The 21,214-nt window shown below is 45.6% G+C and overlaps 1 protein-coding gene across 1 annotated transcript; it reads right to left on the bottom strand.

The window, feature by feature from the left end:
- Nucleotides 1-4,877: 4,877 nt before the first annotated feature.
- LOC141084943 (galactoside alpha-(1,2)-fucosyltransferase 2-like) lies at nucleotides 4,878-5,939 on the bottom strand. The gene has a single exon (XM_073569886.1). It carries the CDS (start codon nucleotides 5,937-5,939, stop codon nucleotides 4,878-4,880), a length of 1,062 nt encoding a protein of 353 aa, XP_073425987.1.
- Nucleotides 5,940-21,214: the final 15,275 nt, after the last annotated feature.

Below are 21,214 nucleotides of genomic sequence, written 5' to 3'. Positions count from 1 at the left end.
ACTGCACAGTCTCTCCTTGAAATTGCTCAGGGTATGTGACTCCCCTGAGTATTGCGGTAGCCAGGCCACTCCCGGTATATATGGCATGGATAGCGACATTATAGGAACTGCAGCGGCGGTTGCCAGCTCTTGCTGCGCTCTATGGGCTGTGGCTGCGCCGGCCGCTGGACTCTGCTGTGCTATCGAGACTGCAGCTGCACCTGTCTCTGTATCTTGCGGCACTATGGGGGCTTAGCCAGGCTTTGAATTGCCACTGGCTTACTAGGCTTTGCTCCGCAGGCTGGTGGAACGGTATGCGCGGGGATTCCAGGCCTCGACTCCCTGCTTTCTCATCCAGCTGATGTCTTTGTGCGCAGCACTTCTCTTTTCGCGCTCTCTCTGGCTCCACCCTCGACACAACGCCCCTTCTGCTTACCGCGCGCTGTGTGGTGTAGGCGACAATCAAACAGTGCAATACACAGTTCTATACAGTCTATAGCACACAGTACCCAGTGATACCGGGCTTCAATATCCTGTTCGTGATGCCAAGTTGGAGCACCTGCCAGAGCAGTAGGTTACTTGGTACCGGGTTGCTTCTTAAAGGGGCAGTGTCACAGCAGCAGAGACCTGGTCCATGGCCCTGGGCATCCAATAAAAGGGGTATCTTTACAAGGGATGAGAAATAAAGAGTTTTTGTAATGAGTGTTCGCGACGCCACCTGTGGTATCTGATCAGAAGTGACCAGCGCTGCAGTGTAGACCTGCTGGGACTGATGATAGGATGCAGCAGAGGTGGAATAGCTCTCCTCAGGCAGAGCGTAGTCCCAGGGCAGATTAAAGATGTTGAGGAAGATGGTGATGTAGTATTTAGCAAGAGATGTAGCAGTGTTGAGAAGGTGTTGCAGAAATAATTCAAAGGCTACAACAGAGTGAAGTTTCCTTTACCTCTTACAGTACTTGAGCTGTGAAGGTACAGTCCAGGGCTCAAGTTACAGTTGGTACAGGAGTCGATCAGCTTGTAAGCAATTTGGGAATCTCTCTATACAGGTGGGTTGTGAGGCCTCCTTTCTAGCACTATTCTGAAGTACTTGCAGTTGTGAACTCCACTCAAGTTCCTCTTTCTGTCTGTTACTTATATAGAACTCCACTCACATGACAGGCAGCTGTAGTCTCCTTCATGAACCGCTCCTTAATGGCATCTCTGGCTCACACGTGCTGCTGTATCGTCGAGTCTTAGTTGGGAACAGAGGATTTGCAGCCTCTTATCCTCCAGATTCTGTTGTGGGACCTTTAGCATCCACACAGGCTCGGACTCTGGGGTTCGGTTTAAGGCGCTTAAGCTTGGAGATGATCTCTGCTATAGTTCCAATCTCCAGCTCCTTTTCCCATGTCCTCCCTCTTCCCTATTCACACTCTAACTCCCTGGCTTCCTCATACCTGACTAGAGAGAGCAGATCCCCTGAAGTCGGGTTTAGAGCTCCCTCTGCTGGCCTGGAGCAGGAACTGTGTTGTATGCTAGAACTACCTGACAGAAAGATCCTTTCCTTACTTCCAGGCATGACATCACTCTCTCTTGGAGGGAGGTAAGGTCACTGTGGCAACCGTACTCATGGGGCACCACATTAGCGTAATTGGAAATAATTGGCGACAAAGGTGTCCTTTACAATGCAATTTTGATAGTTTGAGTCACAGGGATTCCAAAGTTCAGGTCGCTCCTGGACTAACACCAAGAGTATCTCCACGTTAATTGAACAAGACATGCTGAAAATCCTAAATGCATCCACTCCGTGGAGAAGTGTCACATGCACTGATTCCTGACATGTGGTTTATGGGAGCCTGCCAACACTTCCTTGTATGTCACTTCCTGTCTTGGAATTATTTGTGTGTTTTGGGCAACATTCTCTAACTTCAATCCGTAAAAAATAGACAGCATGCGCATGGTGCGTGTGCTGTGCGTTTTTTTCTCGCACCCATTGACTTGCATTGGTGAGTCTTGTCTGAGAATTGCAGTAATACGCAGGCAGCATGCTGCGATTTTTTTCTCAGTTTGATTTCAGCTGAGAAAAAAAAATCGCAAATGAGATGTCACCTATTGAATAACATTGGTCCAAATGCAATCCTTTTTTTTATCGGATTGCACTTGTCCATATTTCTCGCCAGTGAGTATAAGCCCTAAAAGTGCTTTCTGCAAAAGTTAAGTAAAACCTACACAAATATACATATTGCAAAACTGCAATATGGCTACAGTCAAGGGTTGATCAAGCCAGGGAAGGTGTTAGGGGAAGGCAACTTGGGCAAATACCTAGAGCCTGACATTGGTCCCATGCTTCACACTGCTGCCTAAAGCCGCCACTCACTAGCTGCCAATTTTCTTTTTGCCATTTGCCACAAACAGACAACAAAGCGTCCGATTTTTACAGATACATTGTAGTTTTATAATAGAGAAACTGTGTTTAGCCTTGTTAATTTTAAACCTGGATCCCATATAGAATAGGCTGGAGAACCTTTCATTCATTAAAAAAAATGGTTAAAAGTGTCCAATCAGATCAATGCCATCCTCTGCTCAGTCATAAAATGTCAATAGAAAATCCCTAATCATTCACAAATTAAATCACATGGTTCTGAATAACTAATTAACTTTTAAATCCCCCAATTGTAGCTGAAGGGATTTTCAAACCTTAGAATTGTGATAGCATGGAGAGAACTACACCGTGGGGACCAGGTATTAAGGTAACCACAAATATTAGCTTTAAAATGAAATGTGGATCAGAAAATGTCCTATAGATTAAATTTTTTTTTCGGTTTTTGTGTTAACATTTTTTAAACATAGAGGGAGGAAGAGGACACCACTGCTCCTTGTGGGAGCACAGTCAGGTGCGTTTCAGTTTATTTTTCTTTTATTGCCATGGTATGGAAGACTCAAAGGGAGAGAAGGGAGTTGAAGGGACTTTTTACTATTTATGGGGTGTAGTGCAATGGGGTTGGTGCAGTGCGACACATAGGCAGGGACCACAGAAAGTTCAACGTAAACAGTGTCTTTATTGCAAACTCACATACAGGAGTGATATCCTCCAGATCACAGCCGGGTTTTCATATATATAGTCCATCTTCCGGACCCGTTGCCATGGACAATAACACAGCCGTGTCTGTTGGTTGTGTCAGCCGCCTTGAGTTCCCTGGCTCTGTGTTAGCCCCACACAGACCTGGGTTGAAGATAGCCACCTGCTCTGCAGCTTGCAGACTTCAAACTAACATTTGCAAAACAAAACTGACAGATTTAAATAGAATTGTAGCCATAGAGCCACTTCCAAAACCCGGTGGAGAGAGGGATTTGCCCCACTACCAAACCTGCAAATAACTCTAAAAATAAAAACCCTTAACGGGTTTTCCTAAAACTCTGACTGAGTCATTACTTGTACCCAATCAATTCCTCCTTTTATTTTGAATTGTGACTCAAAGGCATCCTGCTGTGAACACAAGGCACTCCAGTGGGTTTAATAGGACTCCGTTTGCATCCTGGGGGAAACATATTGACCCTCACATATGATCCCCCTCACTGCCTCACAGGGGGTAAAATTAAGGGCACTATGTGTTGGCACAGAAAGGGGCATGATTATTATCTAGTGGCATGATGAGAGCAATGTTAAGGGCCTGTCACACTAAGCGATATCGCTAGCAATATCGCTATAACGTCACGAATTTTGTGACGTTATAGCGATATTGCTAGCGATATCGCTATGTGTGATACTTACCTCCGACTGGCTCCCCCGCTGTCCATCGCTGATTGAGCGAGAACGTCCTGGACCGTTTCTCGTCGTCAGCTTCCTGTGGCGCCGATGAGCGATGCGTGGACGCGGGCGGGAGGACGTCAGGATCACCTCGTCTGACAGGTAAGTAGCGACCCCCGACCCCTGCTATGTCGCTGGTGAGATCTGCCTGTGTGGCAGCTCACTAGCGACCACTTAGCGATGCACCAGCGATCCTGACCGCGTCATATCACTGGTCGGGATCGCTGGTGCATCTCTAAGTATGACAGTACCTTTACTATGTGAAGGCAAGAGGGGGATTATTACTATTTGGTGGCACTGTGCATAAACTATTACTCTGTGGGGCACAAATAGGGCATTATCAGTGTGTGGAGGCACAATGTCGGCAAAGTTGTTATGTGAATGCAGAATATGGGAATAATATTGTGTAGAGCACAAAGGGGGCATTACTACAAAGGTCAGATGGGGCACTATTATTAAATGAAGGCAGAGATTACTATTACTGTGTGGGGGCACCGAAGGGAGACAATATTACTGCTTAGGCCACTATTAATGATTATAGCACTAAAGAGATTTTGTAGTAGTTTGGAGGGGGCAGGAAAAGTGATGAGAAAAAGGTGTCTGTGAGTTACATTCTGCAGAGATGACTCGTGGATGGGGGAAATTGTAACTTTTTGGGCAGAATGGAGAAGAAAAGGAGCTTTAATCTGAGGTGACTTCACTTGTGAGTCATTATATTTAAAGGGGTTGTCCTGTCTAAAATGAACAGTCTGCAGTCACTCTGTGTGACTACAGACTTATGAATCACCCCAGCACGTGCGCCGTGTGCTGCGAGGATTCGTCAATTTGTGTGCCAGGAACGACGGTGATGTACAGTATGTGATATGTATATTCCTGGACAGAAGCCGTCCAGTGGGTGCAAGCTTGCGCAATACAAGTGTATGAAGCGAGGCCACATCAACTAGATGTGTTCTGCCTGGGAATATGCATATCGCATACCTCATTGCAGTTCCCAGCTCAGAAACTGGCATGCGCTGGGGGAATTCGTAAGTTTGCAGTTACACACAGAGACTGCAGACTTATCAATTTAGACTGGACAATACCTTTCACTTGAAAGTACTGGCATCTATATTTATACGATCCTGATATTATTTTCTCCGTTCTCTGCTAAAAGTGGAGACAAATCCGCCGGTATTCCAATCCATTCCGGAAGGTAAATAGCTTCATATTTAAAAAATGTCATCATTGGAGAATGTGGCATTGTAAAATTGGTGAGATAAATGGTTTCTCCTCCTGCCATATAGGAAGACCAAAACCCAAAAGATCCTATGGTCATAATTGTATGGTTACAATGTGCCAAGACGGCAAAGTCATGGGACGGAGAGGATTCTTTACCATCGCCGGCAAAGTGAACATCTCCAAAAGAGGCGTTAATATTCTCCTTACACCAAGGCATACCATTACTGGCCACCACGAAGAGGGTATTTGAGTACTTATTTCGGTAGTAGGCCATGGCTTTGTCCATATATCCTTTGTCAGCTACAACTCCTTTGCGATCTCTTGGCATCACCATAACATAGTCACCTCTTCGAACATGCACCCCGATAAAGGTGACATTTTTGCGATCTCCCCTCAATTGGGCAAGAAATTTATTAGCTTCTTCTTTAATATAGTCATGGAAAGTGAATTCCTGGAGAATCTCATCTCTGATGTGGTGATAAAACGTCCATGACCACGGAGTGCCTGAAAGCCATACATGGTCATCAGAAATGTTCCTGTATTCAGGTAGCATCCAGTTTTTTAGCAGGTATCTCTTCCATTTCATGCGATTGGCAACCTCCAGTGGTAGAACCGGTACCTTTATCCTAAATAATTGGGATAACATATTTTGCATTTTGGGTAAGATGTAGGGTTGATGACCATTGATTTTGGCTAAAGCATAGAGAGTTGCATACTGTCCCATTTGGCTTCCCAGCCTTCCTCCAGATTCTATTACCCAAACACTATTGACTGGATGGGAAATTCTTTGTGGCTCTGAATATTTATCATTTTTTTCTATATTATTCATCTGGATGATTTTGCGGAATGATGTTGACTTCAAATTGTCTATAGTGACATATTCCCAGCTGATGAATTTCAGGATGATGAAGAACAGTAATAAGATGACCACTGTCCAAACAACACATCTCTTCATTGTCTAAGCGCTCCGGGAGACAAATATTCTCTATATAAAGACAAGAGAAAATTAAACGTTCATCTTACTGTAACAAAGCAATCACCTCCTTTTACTTTGAATTACAAACTTAATACATTTGTCTTGGAAGGTAATCTTTGTGTAACCCCACTCCCACCAGTGGTTAGGAAACAATGGCTGCATTCTATCAAGACCAGAGCCTCTGCAACAGCATAATATCTAATGAAGAATGGCATGTAAGCCAATTATATGCAATTTTCTTTTCACTGGAATGATGACAAATCCCTTAACCCCGAAGGGTGGTTTGCACGATAATAACCGGGCCAATTTTTACAATTCTGACCACTGTCTCTTTATGAGGTAATAACCCTGGAACGCTTCCATGGATCCTGGTGATTCTGACAATGTTTTCTCGTGACATATTGTACTTCATGGTAGTGGTACAAATTTCTTTGAGATAACTTGCGTTTATTTGTGAAAAAAGCAGAAATTTGGCGAAAACTTTGCAATTTTCCAACTTTGGATTTTTATTCCCTTAAGTCACAGAGATATGGAACACAAAATACTTAATAAGTAACATTTCCCACATGTTTACTTTACATCAGCACAATTTTGGAAACAAATTTATTTTTGTTAGGAAGTTATAAGGGTTAAATTTTGACCAGCGATTTCTCATTTTTACAACACCATTTTTTTAGGGACCACATCACATTTCAACTCACTTTGAGGGGTCTATATGATAGAAAATACCCAAATTTGACACCATTCTAAAAACTGCACCCCTCAAGGTGCTCAAAACCACATTAAAGAAGTTTATTAACTCTTCAGGTGCTTCAGAGGAGTTTTTTGAATGCTTAAAAAAATGAACATTTCACTTTTTTTCACAAAAAATTACTTCAGGTCCAATTTTTTATTTTACCAAGGGTAACAAAAGAAACTGACCCCAAAAGATATTGTGCAATTTGTCCTGGGTACGCTGATACCTGATATGTGGGGGGGGACAACTGTTTCGGCGTATGGCAGAGCTCGGAAGGGAAGGAGCGCCGTTTGACTTTTTCAATGCAAAATTGGATGGAATTGAGATGGGACACCATGTCATGTTTGGAGAGCCCCTAATGTGCCTAAACAGTGGAAACCCCCCACAAGTGACCCCATTTTGGAAACTAAACCCCTCAAGGAACTTATTTAGATGTGTGTTGAGCACTTTGAACCCCCAAGTGCTTCACAGAAGTTTATAATGTAGAGCCATAAAAATTAAAAAAACCTTTTTTTCTACAAAAATTATATTTTAGTCCCCAATTTTTTATTTTCCCAAGGGTAACAGGAGAAATTGGACCCCAAAGTTGTTGTGCAATTTGTCCTGAGTAGGCTAATATCCCATATGTGGGGGTAAACCACTGTTTGGGCGCATGGCAGAGCTTGGAAGGGAAGGAGCACCGTTTGACTTTTTTCAACGCAGAATTGGCTGGAATTGAGATCAGATGCCATGTCGTGTTTGGAGAGCCCATGATGTGCCTGAACAGTGGAAACCCCCCAATTCTAACTCTAACCCTAACACACCCCTAACCCTAATCCCAACCCTAACCCTAGCCCTATCCCAAATGGGATAATGGAAATACATACTTTTTTTTATTTTATTATTTTTCCCTAACTAAGGGGGTGATAAAAGGAGGTTTGATTTTACTATTTATAGCGGGTTTTTATGTTTTGGCAGCTGTCAAACGCTAAAAGACGCTTTTTTTTTGCAAAAAAATTGTTTTTGCATCACCACATTTTGAGATCTATAATTTTTACATATTTTGACCCACAGAGTCATATGAGGTCTTGTTTTTTGCAGGACGAGTTGACGTTTTTATTGGTACCATTTTCGGGCACATGACATTTTTTGATCGCTTTTTATTCCTATTTTGGGGACGCAGAATGAACAAAAACCAGCAATTCATGAATTTCTTTTGGGGGGGGCGTTTACACTGTTCCGCGTGTAGTAAAATTGATAAAGCAGTTTTATTCTTTGGGTCAGTGCGATGACAACGATACCTCATTTATATTTTTTTTATGTTTTGTCGCTTTTATACAATAAAAACAATTTTATATAGAAAATAATTATTTTTGCATCGCTTTATTCTGCGAGCTATAACTTTTTTATTTTTTTGCTAATGACACTATATGGTGGCTCGTTTTTTGCAGGACAAGATAACGTTTTCAGATGTACCATGTTTATTTTTATCCGTTTTTTTGCGTGTTATTGCACTTTTTGTTCAGTGGTATGATGATAAAGCATTGTTTTTTGCCGTTTTTTTTTGAAGGGGTTCACTAAAGGGACAGTTTTATAGGGTGGGTCGTTACGGATGCGGAGATAATAAATATGTGTACTTTAATTGTGTTATTTTTACAAAAAGAAATGAATTTATTGGGGAATTTTTTTTCTTTATTTAGGAATATTTTAAAAATTATTTTTACACATGCTGGACAGGACAACATTGTTAAAAGGAAACCCTAAACTAAAGCCATAAATGTGCCGCATTACACTTTTTTCTCCCGTGATTTCCCATTGCTCTGTTATGAGTCAATTTAACATTTGCCAGATATATGTCTAAAGTTAGTATTAACACAATCGTAACAATCTGCAGAATAATGTCAGTAATTTTTACATAATTTTTTTCTTTCTATTTTTCAACCCCACCCCCAGAAAAAAAATTATGTCCATATGATCTGAATATCTGATAATAACAAATGAAATTATACGATTCACCCAGAACGAAAACAAGAATGAATTGGACTACAATGATGGTGAAATAAAAAAGTTATAGCTGTAGGAATGTGGTGATGAAGGAGCAACTGATCCTCAAAAAGAAGGGTCTGCTTATCCGGTGTAGGGTTTGGGTTGTCTAATTTTTCTTTTCCCTGCATAGTGGTGCTTCCAGGGAACTGTAACACAACTCCACTTATATCAATGGGGCTATGCCAGTGTGCAAGTAAAAACAAAGAAGGAACAAAAATATGGAAAATGCAGTGTTTGCCAGCGATCCTGGGGCCAGAGAAACAGGATAGCCAGGAGTTTGGAAAGAGTGGAATTTTATTAACAACACGTTTTGAAATTGTTCTAAATTCTTCATCAGGTATAAAATACCAACAGTACAGGGGCACTGCTATGGGGACTCGTTTTGCCCCAAGTTACACAAATTTGTTTATAGGGCATTTCGAAGTCCCTGCCTATTGCGTCTGCCACCCTTTTGGTGGGTCACATCTTCTTTTACAATGAATTTATAGATGATTTGTTCTTTATTTGGACTGGTATCTCTCAGGAGACCACCTCCTTTGTATAAAAACTTATCCAAAAACGACTGGTGTTTACATTTTTCCATTAATTACAGAACTAGGAGAGCAGCAAAGGCCAGACAGATGTTGGTGGTAGAGGACTCTATAATTAGGAGGACAGACAGGGTCATCTGCCCCTGAGACAAAGAATACTGAACAGTGTGTTGTCTGTAGGATGCTTGGGTTCGGCATATTGCGGATTGGATAGACAGATTGCTGGGTGAGGTTGAGAAAATTCCAACGGCTATAGCACATATTGGCACCAATAACAAAGTTAGAGGGAGGTGGAAGGTCCTTAAAAACTATTACAGGGAGCTAGGAGAGAAGCTGAAGGTCAGGTCCTCCAAGGTGTTTTCCGAAATAATGTCTGTGCCACAAGTGTCCCTAGAAAGACAACGGGAGCTTAGGGAGATAAATAAGTGGCTTAGAAATTGGTGCAGGAAGTAAGGGTTTGTGTTCAAGGAGAACTGGGCTGACTTTTCTTTTGTCTACAGGCTTTACAGTAGGGATGAGTTGCACCTCAACGGAGAGGGTGCAGATGCGTGGAATAACGTGCAGGAGAGGTATATGTCACCACGGAGCAGGCAGACCAACAGTAAAAGGGAGGTTTATTTACAGGAAACAATACTGGTAAAACAAACAGTATAGAAGTGAATAAGATGGGAACAGGTTATATCAACAGCAGGGAGGCATATACGGTATTCAAACAGTATAAAAGTTATTTTCCTATAAGACAAATTTATCAGTCCTCAGGAGTCTTGGTTGAAGGGATCAATCTTGTCCAACGTTAGCACCGAGGCACCAGCGGTGCTTGCTGTCCTCTGTCTCCGGGGCCCTTAATGTAGTCCAGCTGGAGTATGAGGGGTTAACGCAGGAGCCAAAGGGGTCTGAGGCTGACGATATTCCTCTTTGCTCCACGTCCTTCTCTCTGCTTTGGCAGCGGTGTTCTCCCTCCGAGGTCAGGGGCTCTGCCTTAACAAACCAGTCACCACAACCATGTACGTAACACAGTCTCTCTGTACAGGTCACTGTCCCGTTACTGAATGCCCCTTGGTCACAGGGGAGCATCTCAGCAGATAACCCGGTCTCTCTGCGGCGGAGCGTCTGGTCGTGGCACACAGTCTCTCTGTGGGGCAACGTCTTATCAAGGAGGGGAGTCAGCAACCTTCCTGACAGTGCAGTACCAGGATTCACGTAATCGCTGTCCATAGCCTGTGTCCGTGGTCTCTCTGACTCCAGCGGCTGTACCCGTGTACTCTCCCCTCCTGCGTAAGCGTCCTCTCCTTTTAGGTCTCTGTGCTGCTTAGAGGAAAGCGCGCGCAGTTTTCCCGCTCCCAGTCCTCCCCTCTTCCTGTTCCTGGCTCCAGTGCAGTCTCCTAAAGTGTCCCCTGGGGAACCTAATGCCTTGCTCAATGCTTCTGGGCATGGAGCTGGGAAGGCAACTCCCCCTCGGCTTCTTCGGTGCTTCACCCCCTTACATTCCCCCTCTCTGTGAGCTCGCTATTCCACGGACGAGAGTTTCTGGAGTTCCTGCTGACAATCGTCCAGACCTCGAACAATTTGCTGCCAGATGAATTCATCCTGGTTGTAGCGTCTGGGGGACACACCTGCCATTGGAAGTTGGAGTTTCCTCGGTTACTCCTGTAGCTTCAGGCATCAGCCCTGTTTCTGGATTTCCCTGAAGGGGTAGAGAGTCTCCCTCTTCTTCGTCTTCAGCAACGATCACTGGTTCAGCCACCGGGGGCACCGGGGCAGAAGGCACCACTGGAGGGTCTCGAGACAAACAGGGATGCAGCATATTCCGATGTAGTGTACGAGTAGGGAGTTCTTCACCCATTTCAGGTTGAACTTCATAGATGGGTCCCCGTCCACCGAGCTGTCGCTTCATCCTATACGGACTCTTCTCCCACCGACACTCCAATTTGTTGTTAGGGCGTTTTTCCCTTACTAAGACTCGATCCCCTGGTTGTAGGGCTGGCTCCTTCTGGGGAGTGACCTGAGAGTGTTCCAATCCACGGAGGCGGTTCTGCACCAGCCGTTGAATAGTCCGTAGCCGGCCACGATGTTCTCGAACCCAGGAGTACACCCCCGTCCGCGGGTAGTCCTCCTCAGGCTCTAACGCTAATTCAGTCAGTCCCTTCCCGGGTCGACCGGAGAACAGTGAATAGGGCATAAATCCTGTGGTACTGTGTTTACGGTTATTGTACGCCCACACTAATTCGGAGACAGACTCAGTCCAGCGCGCTTTCTGATCTTCAATTGTCCTCAGCATCTGGATCAGGGTGCAGTTAAATCTCTCACAAGCTCCGTTCCCCTGTGGATGGTAAGGGGTGGTCCGAGACTTATCGATTTTGTACAACTGATGTAACTCTTCCATCACCTTCCCTAGGAAGCAGGCTCCTTGGTCAGAATGGATTCGCTTGGGACACCCATACACTTGAATGAAATGTTTACAGATAGCATAGGCCGCAGACTCGGCAGTTTGATCCTGAGTGGACGTGACCACAGCAAATTTGGAATAGTGGTCGATCATCACAAGGCAATGCTCATAGCCCTGATGCGCTGGGCCAATCGTCAAGTAGTCTATGGCCAGTAGCTCCATGGGGGCAGAGGACCTCACTGTTTCTATGAGGGCTCGCTGTTCCGGCGGCTTGACTAGTTCACAATTCCGGCACTGCTGACATACTGTCTCCACTACGGTTCTCATGTGGGGATGATAGAACAACCGTTGCAGCCACTGGAATGTTTTTTCCGTCCCGAAGTGTGCTCCCTTCTCATGCGCTTCCTTAGCCACCTGTTCTACCAGGGACGAGGGGATGATTGTTTGCCAAACAAACTCAGTTCAGATTGTAGGTACACTTTTCTGTACAAGATACCATCCCGTAACTGTAGCCGCTTCCACTGGCGCAACATTTGTAACATCTCAGGGGACATGGCTGCCCTCTCACTCTGGCCGGGCACCTGTTCGGCTACGAGCCACCGTCTCAGCTGAGCTATCTCTCAATCTTCTTGTTGTATTCAGACCCATCCATCATGGGGTTGTTCCAACAAATTCTCGGGTGTACTTTCTTGGACTATTTCCTGCGTCGCTGCCACCATCCTGGCAGTCCCTCCAAACTCTGGAACCTCTATAGCCTCCATCTCTTCATCCCACCCGGGCGCTGGTGGGTGGTAATCTACTCAGGAAAGGGCGTCAGCATGAGTATTCTCCACTCCTCTCCTGTAGGAGATCCTGTACCGAAATTTTGCCATTCGTGCTACCCAGCGTTGTTCTAAGGCCCCCAGCTTAGCTGTGTCGAGGTGAGCCAACGGATTGTTATCCGTGCGCACGTGGACTTCCGAGCCAGCCAAATACTCTTCAAACGTCCCAGTCATTGCCCTCACCAGCGCCAACAACTCCAGCTTGAATGAGTTGTAATTATCGGGATTTCTTTCTGAGTCATGTCAAGGAGCAACTGGCGTATGCGATGACACGCTCCTTCCCATCCTGCATCTGTGAGAGTACTGCCCCGAGTCCTTGTAGACTTCCGTCAGTGTGCAAGATAAATGGCTGCGTGAAGTCGGCATAGGCCAACACCGGGGCCTCAGTCAGGGCCTTCTTCAGAGCCTGGAATGCTTTCTCCTGTTGCTCTCCCCAGAGTATGTTCCAGTTCTTCGCACATGAGGGTATGCCTTTCAACAATTCCAGGAGGGGGTTTGTGATGCTGGTAAAATCCTTCACAAAGCGCCGGAAGTATCCCGTGAGTCCCAAAAATGCTCGCACATCCTTCACAGTTTTTGGGGTCGGCCACTCCTGCACCGCAGCAATTTTCTCCTGCGAGGGCTTCACTCCCTCGGCAGAGACAACATGCCCCAGATAATCGATTTGTGTTCGGAAGAGGTGGCACTTCTGGGGTTTCACCTTCAACCCGCACTTTTGTAGCCGACTCAGAACTTGCTCGTCTCCAGAGATGTTCTTCAACGATGGTAGCAAAGATGATGATATCGTCTAGGTAAATCAAGGTGGCTTTGAAGTTCAAGTCTCCCAGACACCGCTCCATGAGACGCTGAAATGCTCCCAGGGTGTTGGCTAGCCCGAAGGGCATGCGGTCGAACTCAAATAGTCCCATCGGAAGAATGAAGGCTGTCTTGGCTCGGTCTTGTTCAGAAATGGGTACTTGCCAGTACCCGCTGGCCAGGTCCAGCATGGAAAAATACCAGGCATTTCCCAATGCCGACAGGGACTCCTCAATCTGTTGTAGTGGATATGAATCTCGCACCGTGCAAGCGTTGAGCCGGCGGTAATCCATACAGAAGCGTAAAGTTACATCCTTTTTCCACACCAAGACGATGGGGTCAGCCCACGGGCTCTGGCTCTCACGGTTCACTCCCTTCTTCAGCATCTGTGACAGCATTCCCTTTACCTCTTGATACATTTGAGGGGGTATCTGGTGGGGTCCCCATGTGTCTCCTCTAGAATACGCAGCACCTTGTCCAGAGTATTTCTTTCCTGGGGGGGTCTATGCATGACGGAGTCCCGTGCCTCCCCCTCCAAGTCCATCAATGCTATTGTTACACCCGGTCCCCGTCCTGGTGCTGCGCCCAGGTCTGCTGCTGTTACACCTGGCCCCCGCCCTGGTGCTGCGTCCAGGCCTGCCGCTGCTCTCTGTTCTGGGCACTCACCTCGAGCCTCTCATGCTGCTGCTCAGCATTCTGTCCTCTGTTATGAATGAGTCACCGGAGGAGGAAAAAACAAAAATACAAGCTAAGTCCAGAAAACCGGAGAGGTTGGTAGCTAGCGGATTGCAGACCCCTGATCCTATTCACAACAACTAACAGTAGCTGTGGAGTGTTCCAACGGTGGTCCTAGACACCTCGTCACAGCTGAAGAACTAAATAAGCCTAAAGAAAGAAAGGGGAAATCTAAACAGCCCCAGAGCAAACCCCAAAGCAATAGACAGCCCCCAACATGTATTGACGGTGAAAACAGATGAAAACACAAACACAGACAGAAAGACAGGCAGAGCAAACGATGGGGCCCAACTAACTAGATAGGAAAGGACAGAAAAGATGCTGGCTGCAATCCGCAAAAACCCTACAGAAAATGTCCTAACACGTCTGATAGGAAAAACGGCCCTGAAGTCACTAGACTTCAAAATCCCTATATCAGCACTCCGATATATTCTGAAGACAGAGCAAAAGAGAATTAACTGATCAGGGACAAAAATGGAAATTCAGCAAAGCCCCAGCCGAGGCTGGCTGAACACAAAACTAAGCAAATCAGACAAAATCTCATGGAACAATAACAGAGCAAAAACTTAGCTTTAGAAGACAAGAACTGAACTGGAGGCCAGAGCTCAGAGCAGAGAAATCACCAGCAACCCTACAGGGCGTCGGCTGCCTAATATCCACTCAGAGATTCCGGATGTCCAATCGCAATCCACCTGTTCAGGTGACAGGTCTCTCCCATCCAAATCAGTTTTACCACCTCCTTTCACCAGCAGAGGGAGTTCATCGGACATCAAAGGTGAACGAGAAAATGAGCTCATAACAGTACCTCCCCTTGAGGAGGGGTCACCGAACCCTCATCCACGCCACCAGGCCGATCAGGATGGGCCCGATGAAAAGCACGAACCAATCTTTCGGCATGAATATCAGATGCAGAGACCCAAGAATTATCCTAATGGCCATAACCCTTCCTCTTAACCAAACACTGGAGTCTCCGTCTAGCCAGACGAGAATCCAGTATCTTCTCAACCTCATATTCCACCTTACCTTCAACCAATACAGGGTCAGGAGGTGCCACCACAGGAACTACTGGCTCAACAAACCTCTTCAACAGAGACTTATGAAACACGTTATGGATCTTAAATGTAACAGGAAGAGCCAATCAAAAAGAGACCGGATTAAGAATCTCCAAAATCTTGTAAGGTCCAATAAATCTAGGTTTAAACTTTGGAGAAGCCACCTTCATAGAGATATTTTTTGATGACAACCAAACCATATCACCCACCTTAAACCGGGGACCAATTGTCCTATGCCGGTTGGAAAACCACTGGGCCTTTTCCTGGGAGAGAGGCAACTTATCCACCACTTGGTCCCAAATCTGGTGCATTCTCTCCACCACAGTGTCAACACCTGGGCAGGCAGAAGACTCCACCTGCCCTGAAGAGAATCGAGGATGAAACCCAAAGTTGCAAAAAAAAGGTGACATCAAAGTGGCAGAACTAGCTCTATTATTTAAAGCAAATTCGGACAAGGGCAAAAATGAGACCCAATCATCCTGATCAGCAGAGATAAAACATCTCAAATAAGACTCCAAAGTCTGGTTTGTTCTCTCCGTCTGCCCATTGGTCTGAGGGTGAAACGCAGAGGAGAAGGACAACTGAATTCCAGCTTGGAACAAAAAGTCCTCCAAAATCTAGAAACAAACTGAACTCCTCTGTCAGATACAATGTTCTCAGGAATCCCATGCAAGCGAACCACCTGTTGCAAAAACAAGGGCACCAACTCTGAGGAAGAAGGCAACTTAGGGAGTGGTACAAGATGGACCATCTTAGAGAATATATCACAAATCACCCAGATAACAGTCATTCTCTGAGAGACAAGCATAACAGAAATAAAATCCATTGAAATATGGGTCCATGGCCTCCTGGGCACCGGCAAAGGCATCAACAACCCACTAGAGCGAGAACAAGGTTTAGACCGGGAGCAAGTCTCACAGGACTGCACAAAATTCCTGACATCACGAGATAAGGCGGGCCACCAAAAAGACGGACTCACCAAATCTCTAGTACCAAACATACCTGGATGACCAGCCAATGCGGAGCAATGAACTTCAGACATCACTCTCTTCCTCCACTGGTCAGGAACATACAATTTTCCAGTGGGACAGCGCTCAGGTTTGTCCTCCTGAAACTCTTTCAGAGCACATCTCAAATCGGACGAGATGGCAGAAAGAACTACCCCCTCACCTAAGATGGTAGCAGGCTTGGTCACAATAGGAGAATCAGCAAAGAAACTCCTAGAGAGGGCGTCTGCCTTGACATTCTTAGTGCCCGAAAGAAAAGAGACCACAAAATCAAAACGTGTGAAAAACAAGGCCCACCTAGCCTGTCTAGGATTCAAGCGTTTGGCCGACTCAAAGAAAATCAAATTCTTGTGGTCAGTAAGGACCACAACTTGATGTTTAGCTCCCTCCAACCAATGTCTCCACTCCTCAAATGCCCATTTCATGGCTAACAGTTCCCGATTCCCCACATCATGGTTGCATTTGGATGGGGAGAACTTTCGGGAAAAGAAAGCACAGGGATTCATTTTAGATGTTACCGGATCTTTTTGGGACAAAAACAGCTCCTGCACCAATCTCAGAAGCGTCCACCTCTACCTGAAACGGGAGTGAGACATCAGGTTGCCGCAAAACCGGAGCAGAAGTGAACCTTCGCTTCAGCTCCTGAAAGGAAGAAACAGCCTCTGGAGACCAATTCAGCACATCAGCACCCTTCTTAGTCAAATCAGTCAATGGTTTGGCAATACCAGAAAAATTAGCTATAAATTTACGATAAAAATTAGCAAAACCCAAAAGCTTCTGGAGGGCCTTCAAAGAAATGGGCTGAACCCAATCATAAATGGCCTGTACCTTGGCCGGGTCCATTTCAATAGTTGACGGAGACAAAATAAATCACCAAAATGAAATCCTCTGTACACCAAAAAGGCATTTCGATCCCTTAACATACAGGGAATTCTCCCTCAAAATCCGGAACACAGTCCGAACATGTTCCACATGAGAGTCCCAATCCGTGGAAAAGATCAAAATATCATCCAGATAGATGATCTAAAATTTATCCACAAAGTCCCGGAAAATATCATTCATGAAGCACTGGAAGACAGAAGGGGCATTAGTGAGCCCAAAAAGCATCACCAGGTACTCAAAATGTCCCTCCGGAGTATTAAACGCCGTCTTCCATTCATCCCCATGCTTAATGCGAATAAGATTATACGCCCCCCTGAGGTCAAGCTTGGTAAACCAGCAAGCACCTTTAACTTTGGAGAATAGATCAGAAATCAGGGGTAACGGATACTGATATTTAACAGTAATTTTGTTGAGGGAACGATAATCAATACAAGGCCTTAATGAACCATCTTTCTTGGCCATGAAAAAAAACAGCACCCAAGGGTGAAGAGGATGGTCTAATATGACCCGTCTCCAACGACTCCTTAATATAAGATCGCATAGCCTCGTGCTTGGGTACAGATAAATTGAAAAGTCGACCCTTGGGAAATTTACACCCAGGGCTCAAATCAATTGTACAGTCATAACTCCTATGAAGAGGCAAAGACACAGACTTATTCTCACTAAATACATCATAAAAATCAGCCAAATAGTCAGGAACATCATGCGACTGGGGAGAGGTTGAGAAAACAGAAGCGTCACTAAGAGCACACCGACAACCCCAACTCACCACAGACACAGATTTCCAATCCAAAACTGGATTATGGATTTGCAACCAGGGAAATCCCAGAACAATGGTATCATGCAAATTATGCAACACCAAAAATCTGCAATTTTCTTGATGGTCTGGGGCGACCCGCATTACCACCTGGGTCCAGAACTGAGGTTTATTCTTCGCCAAAGGAGTAGCATCAATACCCCTCAAAGGGATAGGCGTCTGCAGAGGTGTCATAGGAAACTCACAACATTTGGCAAAATCCAAGTCCATCAGGTTCAGAGCCACTCCTGAATCCACAAAAGCCTTAGCGGCAAATGTGGACAGGGAGCAGATCAGAGTAATTACCAGAAGAAACTTAGGTAGAATACCACCCACAGCAAATGTGTGTGCAAAACGTTTCTCTCGTTTAGGGCAGACAGAAATAATATGAGAGGCATCTCCACAGAAAAACACAGCTTATTACGCCTTCTGAACTCCTGACGTTGCGCCCTAGACAAAACTCTATCACATTGCATAGGTTCAGACATTTGTTCAACAGGTGGCAACATTTCTTGTGTAATTTACGTTCACGTAAACGCCGATCAACCTGAATGGCTAATGACATAGAATCGTCAAGACCAGAGGGAACAGGAAACCCCACCATAGTATCTTTTATGGTTTCTGACAAACCCTTCCGAAAGAGAGCTGCCAAGGCACCATCATTCCAGGTAGTAAGGACCGCCCACTTTTGGAATTTTTGACAGTGTGACTCTGCAGACTCCTGACCCTGGCTCAATGCCAACAGGGCTTTCTCAGCTTGATCAATAGCATTAGGTTCATCATACAACAACCCCAAGGCTTGAAAAAATGCGTCCACATTAGTCAGAATAGGATCACCAGGTGTCAAAGAAAACGCCCAATCCTGGGGATCGCCGCGCAGCAAAGAGATGACAATTTTAACCTGCTGCGCAGAGCTCCCCGATGAGTTGGGCTTCAAGGCAAGAAATAATTTACAATTATTCTTAAAATTCAAAAATTTATACCGATCCCCCAAAAACACATCAGGAGTAGGAATCTTTGGTTCAGCAGCATGTGAATGAGCAAGATAGGCGGAAATTCCCCGCACTTCAGCAGCGAGCTGCTCCACACGATCAGACAATTGCTTAATCTCCATTAGGAAAAAAAAATTTCCTCCTACGGCCCCAGAGAAAAAGAGGAAAAAATATACATTAAAAAAAAAAATTCTGACACTTTTTTTTTTTTTACAATTCTTTCCTGCTATTGAGTACCCTAGGATCTGCGGTATGGCTGGTGATTCTGTTATGAATGAGTCACCGGAGGAGGAAAAAACAAAAATACAAGCTAAGTCCAGAAAACCGGAGAGGTTGGTAGCTAGCGGATTGCAGACCCCTGATCCAATTCACAACAACTAACAGTAGCCGTGGAGTGTTCCTACGGTGGTCCTAGACACCTCGTCACAGCCGGAGAACTAAATAAGCCTAAAGAAAGAAAGGGAAAATCTAAACAGCCCCAGAGCAGACCCCAAAGCAATAGACAGCCTCCAACATGTATTGACGGTGAAAACAGATGAAAACACAAACACAGACAGAAAGACAGGCAGAGCAAACGATGGGGCCCAACTAACTAGATAGGAAAGGACAGAAAAGATGCTGGCTGCAATCCGCAAAAACCCTACAGAAAATGTCCTAACACGTCTGATAGGAAAAACGGCCCTGAAGTCACTAGACTTCAAAATCCCTATATCAGCACTCCGATATATTCTGAAGACAGAAAGAAATAACTGATCAGGGACAAAAATGGAAATTCAGCAAAGCCCCAGCCGTGGCTGGCTGAACACAAAACTAAGCAAATCAGACAAAATCTCATGAAACAATAACAGAGCAAAAACTTAGCTTTAGAAGACAAGAACTGAACTGGAGGCCAGAGCTCAGAGCAGAGAAATCACCAGCAACCCTACAGGGCGTCAGCTGCCTTATATCCACTCAGAGATTCTGGATGTCCAATCGCAATCCACCTGTTCAGGTGACAGGTCTCTCCCATCCAAATCAGTTTTACCACCTCCTTTTACCAGCAGAGGGAGTTCATCGGACATCAAAGGTGAACGAGAAAATGAGCTCATAACATTCCTCCCTCCTGCCTCCTCCTCCTGGTGTCCTGTGAGGGGATCTGTAGCTAAGGCTATTAGGGCAGGCCCACCCGCTCTCTTGCCTTCTTAAAGGGGCGCCGTGCATTATTAAAAAAATGCAATCAACCAATGGCAGCGCACTGGCTGCTATTTCTGGCCTCTCCTCCATAGGGAGAGCGCCGGAGCAACAAATATCTATCATTGCTACATCCGGTTCTCATGCTAACCTGTCTGCGCTGCATCTGCAGTCTCTGTGCATTGTCTAATGCTCTCTGTTTCCACAGCATATCAGTATCCTTTGTTACCTGGTTATATCAGCAACCATCTGGGCCTAAGCCATCCCGTTCTGCCTACAGCCATCCGAGTCCAAGGACTGTGTGAAGATCACTGGAACTGACTCCTTACCAACTATCCGGATCCAGGACCCAGCGCATTACGGACTCTGCTGTAACTTTTGTTATCCCTTTTGGTCCTGCTGGGACAGCTGCCACGTGTTTGGGGTCTAACTGGAGGTAGCACCTGTGTCCTCCGGGTATTCCATTCTGGCCCTGCCTGAGGGGATTTACTATGGGTGCCCGGGGCTCACTAGTCACGCCCCCTTCAGAGCCCCCTGGACCGTGGTCCCGAGGATCCACTTAAAAAATAAAAATGAATGTGAACTTCACCATCTCTGCCTCCGCTTCCATTCGTTACAGCTATTTCTGCCTCTAGTGCTTGTGCCAAGGGGTGCATCCGCAGTAACGCCTGAATTCTCTCAGTCCAGTTCCATAACATCACATAGCTCCCCGTAAACCTTGGCAGATTATTCAACATGGCTCCCAGGGAAATGCTAGTCTTGGGGCCTTCCCTGACTGCTTTGTCCGCGCCTTCGTGTGACATCCTGTCGACTATGCCAAATGTAATAACGTGCAGGAGAGGTATATGTCACCACGGAGCAGGCAGACCAACACTAAAAGGGAGGTTATTTACAGGGAATAATACAGGTAAAACAAACAGTATAGAAGTGAATATGATGGGAACAGGCTATATCAACAGCAGGGAGGCATACACGGTATTCAAACAGTATAAAAGTTATTTTCCTATGAGACAAACTTATCAGTCCTCAGGAGTCTTGATTGAAGGGATCACTCTTGTCCAACGTTAGCACGGAGGCACCAGCGGTGCTTGCTGTCCTCTGTCTCCGGGGCCCTTAATGTAGTCCAGCTGGAGTATGAGGGGTTAACGCAGGAGCCTAAGGGGTCTGAGGCTGACGATATTCCTCTTTGCACCACGTCCTTCTCTCTGCTTTGGCAGCGGTGTTCTTCCACCGAGGTCAGGGGCTCTGCCTTAACAAACCACTCACCACAACCATGTACGTAACACAGTTTCTCTGTACAGGTCACTGTCCCGTTACTGAATGCCCC

Source organism: Dendrobates tinctorius, unplaced genomic scaffold, assembly GCF_039654945.1.
Source record: "Dendrobates tinctorius isolate UK_male_01 unplaced genomic scaffold, ASM3965494v1 ptg000028l, whole genome shotgun sequence".
Lineage (NCBI taxonomy): Eukaryota > Metazoa > Chordata > Amphibia > Anura > Dendrobatidae > Dendrobates > Dendrobates tinctorius.
Note: the sequence above shows the minus strand (reverse complement) of the source record. Positions and strands in the feature narration are given on the sequence as shown.

What these genes read in the sequence shown, in the direction of transcription:
- LOC141084943 (XM_073569886.1), bottom strand. Translation starts at nt 5,939, where the DNA reads ATGAAGAGATGTGTTGTTTGGACAGTGGTCATCTTATTACTGTTCTTC.